Source organism: Mytilus trossulus, chromosome 12 (genome assembly GCF_036588685.1).
Source record: "Mytilus trossulus isolate FHL-02 chromosome 12, PNRI_Mtr1.1.1.hap1, whole genome shotgun sequence".
Classification (NCBI taxonomy): domain Eukaryota; kingdom Metazoa; phylum Mollusca; class Bivalvia; order Mytilida; family Mytilidae; genus Mytilus; species Mytilus trossulus.
The window spans coordinates 34,489,989-34,500,216 of NC_086384.1; the positions used below are offsets into that span (position 1 = coordinate 34,489,989).

At 31.6% G+C, this 10,228-nt stretch overlaps 1 protein-coding gene across 1 annotated transcript in view; it reads right to left on the minus strand.

Moving 5' to 3' along the window:
* LOC134693874 (basement membrane-specific heparan sulfate proteoglycan core protein-like) overlaps positions 1 to 8,997 on the minus strand; it is a 172,506-nt gene extending 163,509 nt beyond the window's left edge. Inside the window, exon 1 of the mRNA XM_063554809.1 lies at positions 8,437 to 8,997. Coding sequence (XP_063410879.1) covers positions 8,437 to 8,541 — 105 coding nt within the window. The 5' untranslated portion in view covers positions 8,542 to 8,997. The remainder of the gene's footprint in view (positions 1 to 8,436) is intronic.
* Between the last annotated feature and the right edge of the window lie 1,231 nt (positions 8,998 to 10,228).

Consider the following 10,228-nt stretch of genomic DNA (forward strand, 5'->3'; position numbering starts at 1 on the left):
AATTGGAATCTCTTCGAAACAATCAAACATACATATTCAATATTCATGAAAGTTGTGTTTTCTAAAAAAAAAAAAAAAAAAAGGAGTTCTATCATCTACTTTTTATATGCCGTTTAAAAGGTGCCAATGTAGGGCAGGTACACGAATATCGTACACAATCCTTTAATAATCTAGTTTAAAAATATTTCAAGATCTAACATGAATAAACACAAAAAAATCAATTGTACTTTTTTTTATACATGTAGGGAACTTTGAATATGTTCATTTGCGATGTTATCATAAGAGGTAATAGAAACACGAGTTGTCTTCAGATGTCATATAAATACATGTACATGTAATAAAACAGTACTGAGTATCACTCTATTTGTCAAATAACGATTTGGTTCTACGTGAGCACAAGTTCATGAATACACCGTGAAACAAACGATTTTACCGTATTCACTCCTATCATGTCTTTAAACTGGTCCAACTATCCGGATTATCTTTAAAAGTCGGGTTACATATATTCCACAAAAACTCGAAATTTCCTTATTGTTTTGTAAATTTCTGTATTAGAAATTAATCAGTCGCCCATTTGCATTACTGAAAGTACATAAAATTAATCTTTCGGGACCACATACTGTTTTTGGTATATCTGCAGATGCGGATACGTCAACGTTTATGATACGGTTGATACGTCTGTAAATGACCGACCTCTACTATTATCATTTTCTGCAATTATTTGACAGATTTTTTAATGGAATATCTGTTCATTTTAGTGGCTCCAGTAGGGAACCCTCAGGTCACAAATTCAGATTTGAAAATTCCAAGGTCAATTTAAGCCTATCAAGCCTCCAAGGTTCAGCTAGATTATTAATTTTTAAGCCACATCTACATTTGTAACATGTCAGTGAAATGATATACTTTCCACTCTCATAAATGCACTTTCTTATCTCAAAAGTGACTGCATACTTGCATACATCTGTAAACTAAGTGCATTCACCTTGAGCATAACATACAGAGTTGCATTCTTTCAAACAAGGTTGAAAAGAATAAAAATCTCCCAAAGAGCTATTTCTCGCCCCGCTTCGATACAGATGTGGTTAAAAATCACATACTACTGTTACATCTTTTATATAATGTGGTTTTCCTTTGAATATTATTTTTATTTTTCATATTCAGTTCAACAGGTAAACTATCGAAAAAGAAGTCTCCCAGGTTATCTTTTCTGTTTGACGATAGTTATCTTTTGACAGATTTTTTTCCTTGCCCTTTTGTTTATTATATTTAACCTATATATGTATAAAAATAAATTCTGCCAAATATATTTTTAATACATGTAATAACATGCAGTTCAAAAGGTACACTATTGAAAAATATTGATTGTTGGGTTCTGTCCAGTGGTAAATAGTTCATCTATGTTCAGGACACTATTGAAAAGATGACACCCAGATTATCTCTTTTGTTTGATAATCATGACAATAGTTCTTTTTTCAAATATTTTCATTTCACCTTTTTTATATGTCATATTATTGCCTTTTTAAAAATGTTCTAATTACCATAAACACATTTTTCATATCTTCCACTGCATGCATTTCAACAGGAAAACTATTGAAAAGGGAGATTTCCTAGACAAAATGTCTTTTATTTAAGAAATTATTTTTTTAAAAGATTTTTTTACCCTTTAAAAATTGATTTACTATATATACAAATGTTTTTCATTTTTTCTTAATCAGTTCATCAGGTAAACTGTAAAAAAAGTGATCTCCTCAATAATCCCTTTTGTTTGACAGTAGTTATTTTCTAACAACTTTTTTCTTTACCTTTTGGTTTCTTTTTGTTTAGAGGCTATGCATTGTGGTTTAGAGGATATGATTAATTGAGTAATTTTACACCATGATTTGTTTTGACACCTGATACTGAAGGTGAACAGATCCATCTTTTTATCTACCTTATCAGATTTACCTGTAGCCCACAGGTGAGAAAACCAGAGACATCAAACAAACAACAGCCACATTTGAATCATCCTATATCATACCACAAACTGTGACAGTTTAACAACTGGATTTACACAGCTTTGTGATTTTATTTTTAATTATTTATTTTTTCATATCTTTTTTTCTTTAGTCAGCATGGTCAGTGACCTTTTCATTTGATGTTTAGTTCATCATTTGGATGGGTTCAATACAAAATTTCGGTAATTTAAAATTTGCAAAAGAATTTCCATATTCCTCTTAGGTTAGAGGGGTAAAGAAGTCTCATTTTTAACTTATGATACATGTACATGGACATACTCTTAAATATATAAGTAACAAAGAAATTTTTTGTTTGCATGTATATCAGACACTGTTGACAGGTGTTTTAGAGGCCAGCAGATATATTGTGAGTTAGAGGATCTACATGTATTCCAAATCTTAACTTTACTTATAAGATACATCCAAACTTTTAAAGTTTGCAATGTCTTTGTCAGGGAATAGAAGTTCCTTCCTAATATCAGTACTAAATGGAAAACATATTCTGGAATATTACTTCCACAAGAAGAACCATTACAGATGTTCCTAACAGAATAATATTTGTTCCATCAGGTACAGGTATTATGACAATGTTTATAATAAAGTTTCAAATTGAACTTCTGTTAGGTGTAACAAATATATGTTGACATCTTTATAAACTATTATGCTGCATGCATGCGAGAATGGAAATTGTCTGATATACATGCAAACAAAAAAATTCTTTGTTACTTTCTTTAGTTCTGACACTTTAATCTTATAATGCTACCAAGCAGGAAAGGAAAAAGCAACTTGAAACTGCACAATAAAATCTTTAAAACAGTTCATAATTTTCAAAGTTGGAAATAAATTATGCATAATATGATATCTGTAAGTGTATTATATATCCTGAAGTTAATAAGTTGCAGGAAATAGTAATTTAAGACCAAGGGCCTTAACCTCCCTTATATTCAAAAGCATACATTCTATTTCAAGTACATGTACCATGAGTATCATATGCATGCATACTTTAAATATAAAATACAAAGGCCATGTTGATTCAAAGGGCAATATAGGAAAGGTGTCTTGTGACAGACACAAGTGGTGTCACAGAATTGAAGTTCCATCATAATATAAGTTCCAAATGACAACAATATTCTGGAATATTATTTCCACTGGAATAAATATTACAGTAAATGTTCCTAACGGAATAAATGGTATGGAATATTTGTTCCAACAGGAACAGGTATTATGGCATTGTTTATAACAAAGTTTCCATTGGAACTTCTGCTAGGTGAAACTAATATACGTTGACAGTGGTCTCTAAACACATTAACTCCAAATGGAGCTTTTGTTTGTAGAAGCCATATCAATTATGTGTATCAGTGGGGAAAATGTAAAAGCATAAAAATTTATAGTATATATGCCAATACACATAATTAACAGCGCCTGGTGATATTTCATAGCCTGACCGGTTTCGGTCCAAAAAGGACATTGAAATAAGAGGCAGAAGGTGATGTTTCATAGCCTGACTGGTTTTGGTCCAAAAAGGACATTGAAATAAGAGGCAGAAGGTGATGTTTCATAGCCTGGTCGACCTGTTTCGATCCAAAAAGGACATTGAAATAAGAGGCAGAAGGTGATGTTTCATAGCCTGACCTGTTTTGGTCCAAAAAGGACCTTGAAATTAGAGGCAGAAGGTGATGTTTCATAGCCTGACCTGTTTTGGTCCAAAAAGGACCTTGAAATTAGAGGCAGAAGGTGATGTTTCATAGCCTGACTAGTTTCGGTCCAAAAAGGACCTTGAAATTAGAGGCAGAAGGTGATGTTTCATAGCCTGACCGGTTTTGGTCCAAAAAGGACCTTGAAATTAGAGGCAGAAGGTGATGTTTCATAGCCTGACCGGTTTCAGTCAAAATATAGTGGCTGATCCAGGGGGAGAGTTCTGGGGGTTGGAACCCCGAAACAACCCCTTTTTTTTGGGATGATTAATGCATTTGAATAAGAAACATATAGTTGGAAACATCCCCCACCCATTTTTCTCCTTGGTTGGGAAACCCCCCTTTTAAAAATGGATGGATCTGCTCCTGTTGTCCATCTACTTAAAAGAAGTAATGCAATGTTTAGAATGTCAATGTATACATAGTAATATGAACATATACATGTACAAGAGTAAAATAATTCCCTCCCTCTCTACACAGTAAACAAAAGCTATAAAAGGTTACCAGTCAAGCTTTATTTAGTCAAGTTCAAAGTCTTTAATAAATGCATGGGTGGAAGATTTTTTTGGTAAAATCAAAAAGCTGGGACTAAAATTTGTATAAGTATAGCTATTAATAGTAATAAAACTAATGGCGCAGTCAGCCTTTATAGTTCGCCTATAAGGTTCTAATTCTATAGAGACTGGTACAATATACCAATCCATTAAAGTCAATTTCAATAAAGTATTTAAAGCTTCTGTTATTTTTTCATAATCAGCAAAATTGATCAGTTTATTAGTTTTCTTATCTATAACAATGAAATTAAGTAGAAAATCTCCAGATATGATAACACAGCTTAAAGCAATAAAATAAAATGAAATACTTGGTAAAATAAATATTTGGATCAAAAGTAACTATTCTTAAATTGCACACTATGCCTTTATTAAATGTACTAAAAACCCAGACAGTGTATGGTGCTTTACAGAAACTCAAAGTTAAAAGGGTATAATTAACCTACTTTTCACTTTTAATAGGAACACCTGAGGATATTTACTAGATAAAATGAAATTTGACCAATTATCCACATTTTATGGCAATATAATTGTGATTATAGGGCAAAACAATTTTGGGTATTTAAGTTGTTTGGTGATAACCTTCAATTATCTACACACAAACTCACTAAGAATACAATTTCTTCAAAGTCCACAAGTTCAGGCTGATGTTTAGTGGTTGTTGTTTGTTGATGTGGTTCATAAGTGTTTCTCACTTCTCGTTTTTTCATTTAGATTTAGACTGTTGTTTTTTTTGTTTCAATGGTTTTAGACTATAGTCATTTTAAGGGCTTGCTGTTCGGTGTGACCCAAGTCAAAGAATAAAGTGATACTTGTAAAAAATCTATGTAACTATTATACATTTAGCTTCAAAGGGGAGACCTAGGCACCTGAACTCCCCCCTTTCCACACCAAAAAAAAAACAACCCTAAATATACTTAATACATGTACACCTCAGGCTCTGATAATAACTATATTGTTTTAAGCATGTACATTTTGCAAACTGTCTAATATAAACAAACACAAATTGATCATTTATCAATTTTAAATACATAATTATGTACTTATTTTAGAAAGCAGCAGTTTAAAAAAAATCTAAATTCCAGTTTTCATTTAAATTTGTCCCTAATCATGCTAATAGAACATGTTTTTCTTTCATATTCATGTACAATGTATAATATTTCAAATCAGACCAAATACAAAAAGATATGCGTTTGCTATCACCCTACCCTCCCTATTTTTTAAGCTAAAAAATAGTCTACCTTTTCTCGTCATTTATCAATAAGCACTGTAAAAAGTAAAAACACAAAAATACTGAACTCCGAGGAAAATTCAAAAAGGAAAATCAAAAATCAAAAGGCAAAATCAAAAATCCAAACACATCAAACGAATGGGTAACAACTGTCAAATTCCTGACTTGGTACAGGCATTTTCTAATGTCAGAAAGTCCCTTCCATAGACCTGCTACACTCAATTTAAATAAAATGATAAAAAAAAAAATCCTACGTATCTACAAAATGTACCCTATTTTTTTCAAAATCACACATAATCCTTTTTTTGGTCTAACATGTGAGACATCAATCAACCAAAAATCTATTAATTAAAATTCTATATTGAACTTCATGTACATGTATTATAAATTTAGGTCATTTTTATTTTCAACCACAAAAATGAATTGTATTATTAAGTTCATGTACATGTATGATGTATAATAACTATTTTCTACCACGAAATGTCAATTGCAATAACTGCCAACTTCCTCTGCAGCCTCTTTGATTACATCGTTTAAGTTACAGCAGCTATAAGGAATACAAATAATTTTCTACTTAGTCATAAGTATTTGTTAATGAGTTGCTTCCCCCTGATTAATAACATGAATCAAATATACTACATGTACCAGCCCCTAAAAGAATTTACATGGCTGTAATTAGCAGACTTAATTTCCAGAGGTCATGGAGTGTATAGGAACTCAACAGCCATATTTTTTGCTTAAAATAATCCAAATAAAAATGTTTCTTTTAGCTAATACATGCATCATCAGCCCCCCCCCCCCCCCCCCTTTTCCATACCTCAATCAACAACCAATTTTCAAAAATCAGAAGTGAAACTTAACTTAAACTTAATCTCAGATGAAAAGTATATTTATATATATAATATATAAACAACTCGTCTAAACATCAACCCAACAATGTTAGATCTGTAAATTTGCTTTCGCAAATTTTTTGTTCTTCCCTCGCCAGGATTCGAACCCATGCTACTGCGATATCGTGACACCAAATTGCCTGCACTGCAGCTGTCCCGATATATTATATATATATGTAAAATTTTACAAAGTGTTATGTACATTTAAAATTGTTATACAGTGTACAAAAATGGTTGTACAATGTGAACATGCATTAAGACATGTAAACTATACAGGTCAGTTGATAGCCTGGATACATGAAGACAAATCTGTTTCACCCTTAGTAGCCTGTAGGAATGTCCTGTTTGTCAATCTCATCATAAAATCATTTCATAGAACTTGTTGGCTTAATCCAGATGAACAGATGAACTCTAGCATAAAGATTTGTAAAACGTGACCTGATGATATTTAGGTTTTGACTGAAATAAATTTGTATCAGTAAATCTATGAATAATTTTCTACTTTGATTTTTGTAATAAATGCTAAGGTCTTACATAACATTCAAATTTCTATTAATATTTGATTTTCATTTTAAAAATTATTTTTTTGGAGAAAATATTTTTTGCTATTAAATTGTCTTTTTAGTTATAAACCATGGAAGTATTATATTTCATTTTACTTCCATGGATAAACCAATATGTACATAACCATGATAACATTGCACTTTTCTGTATTTTAATACATATAATTGCAATTTGCCAAAAAATATTAAAGAAATCCATTTTTGAAGATTATTTTATACATGTGTACAAATATATGTAAGAAAACAAAATACATCTCCTTTGAACTGAAGTGAAAATTAGGTCCTAGAACAGTTCTTGATTATTTTAAGAACAGTGCGTTCTTGAATTCCTCCCAGGGGAAGTACCTTTAATACAATGTACATTTGTACTTATATGACTGAAATGCTTTGATTTCAGACAAGTATTGGCAATAGACTGAATAGGCAAACCAAAGTTCAGACAATGATGAATTTTATTAAAATTTTGGGTGTTATTTCATATCTGCCAGGCAAATCTTATTTTGGTCAGGCAAGATTTAATATTTACTATTTCTAACTGAGTCACAAATTTTAAGTTTTTGAAATGACAACATTTCGGTCAAATTTTCTACTGAAATTGTTTGAAAAAGTTGCATTGGCATTGGAAAAAGAAAGAAAGGGAAAAAGTCAAAAAAATCTCAATTTGTTTGGCAAGATCTCAAAAAATATCTATTTGATGGGCTAGCTAACTCTAATTTGTATACTTTTTTACATGCATAGAAAAACAGCTTTATTGCTGATTTAACAACATATCCATGCATAAAAGAATCTAATTTATCACAGGTGGTTTGTGAAACGATTTTCATCAATAAAAATATTTGTTCAAAGCATCATAACCATCTTGATAAGACTGATAAATCACCTCAGCAGGAAACCAGTCTAACACATAACAGTGCTAAAGACAGTTATCATTAATTAACATCTGGGAGGCACCAGATCAATAGTTGCATAACTAAATTTATCATAAAAATCTTAAGATCTAGAATTTTTAGAACACCAAACAAAATTTTTCATTTATATAAGTACACATATTTCTTAGCAACAGGAATATTAAATTAGTTATTATGCAACTTGTTCATGAATCTTTTTTTACGTTTTAAACGGCAAATGCATACATGTACATACATACAGATCTATACTGTCAAATTAGCTATTACGCATATTAAGTTGCATATTTTATTTTTATGTCAATTGTTCCATAATGTGTAGATATGAGTATACATGTACACCTTTATGGTTTTCAAATATTTCAATAAATAGCACCGCTAAAATGACGTTTTCACTTTATACCCATGCATGTCTTTTCCTAAATGGAAACAGACTATAGATGATTCAAACACATGCATGTACCAGTACTTATGTAAACGTGTTGTATATATTGCGTTCTCGTTTAAACATGCACCGATTATATAATATTCTGATAAGATAATTAAAATAATTAACCACTGAAAAATGCAGACAAGAATACTCCTTAATAAGCACTTTTTAAACTTACCGATTCTGAAGTTGATAATAAAATTCCATTTAATAAAATCAAACTTATCAATAAAGTTCTGCAGTTCCTTAGGAATAATATTTTACTAGACGAATACATTGTCATATTTTCACTTTCCTTTGGGGCAACAGACAGTACCCCGTTTTCTTTTCTCTTTAACCGTACTAATCCAGATGTAAAAAGACAAATCACACACTATGAAAAATGCCTATTCAAATGCATTATCTAATATCCAAGGCCCGAGTTTTTTTCCAAGCCGTCTAACAACAAAATGAAAAACAGCTGAAACTGTAAAACAAACTCCTCCAAAAAGCCTCCAGCACTTTCTTTTCTATATTCACTGGTTGAATGAACTGAAGAAAGGCGATGTTATTCGGCTGTTACTACTCCCACGTGTTAGTCACGCACTAACATCATAATTAGTACAAAAAGACTTTGATTAGCTACTTAAACGTGTGCAATACTATAATAATTATTTTCCTTCAACTCAACCCTCAAATATGTATGATCGTGATACCACCGGACATTTGAAGTACACTTTCTTACAACCTTAACCAAATCAATAGAACAGCCTGAGATTCCCCCCTCATCTGCTAAATTGAAATGTCAATGAGCCTATGAGATAACCGTTATCTTTAAAATCTGGTATTAATTATACAGTATAATACTTCAACCAGATTAATTATATAATCGGACTGATAAGGATATTTGCTCTCAAGATCTTCTTTATTTGGATAATTATCTTCGCGATCCTAGGTACTTCATATCCCAGGTGCGAAAAAGGAAAAATGTGAACTTTAAATATGTGTGTACGATATTTTTATCGGCGTTATCAAGTGTGTTTGCGGTTGCCCTGTTGATAAAAAATTTGGGCATGTTAACCAATATGATGATGTAACTGCTTATTAATTTTATGTGAAAAAAATATAAACCATTTCATTAATAAAAAAAATCGATTCACGTGACATCATCAGTTACAATTCCATTCAATATGATACATTTGTTTAATAACCGAACTCCAGTCATTGTTCTCGTCTCCAGTCTGTTTTTCTAATTTGTACATGAAAAATACCAAGATTGTTACAAAAAATGTTTAAATCAATAGATTAAAGAAAAACACACTGTAGTATATAATATATAAGGCCCGCACATGAAAGACAACATCACAGACGACAAAGAAATAGGACTGAAATTAAGTAATGTATGAACGTTATATTGATAATTTATAAAAAATAGTAATTGTATATTTTTTGCTAATTTAATGTCCCTGCAGTTTAAGTTTAAATTTCACAGTTATATTGCAGTGTATTTCTAAGAACAATAAACGTAAAAAAATATCGCACCCTCGGCATCGCTTTCTTTACTAGCATTTCTTTTAGACTATTTTACTTTTTCCGTGAAAAGTTCTATCAAAATTATACGGGAAATTTTCTATTGGACGTTCAGGATCTGCATGTTTACTTATTTCGAGGCATCTGAGACCACCCCAGTGGCGGATCCAGAACTTTTCCTAAAAAGGGGGGGGGGCGGGCACGCTCCAGTCATGCTTCAATGATTCCCTATATAATCAACCAAATTTTTCCCACCGAATGGGGGGTTCGCCCCCCCCTCAGGCCCCCCTGGATCCGCCTATGCGACCCCGGTTTTTCATGTTTACTTATTTCGAAGCATCTGATGAGACAACCCCCGGTTTTTGGTGGGGTTATGTTGCTCAGTCTAGTTTTCTATGTTGTCTTTTGTGTCCTGTTGTTTGTCTTTTCGGGTTTTTTTTGGTTCTTGTAAAGGATTTTTT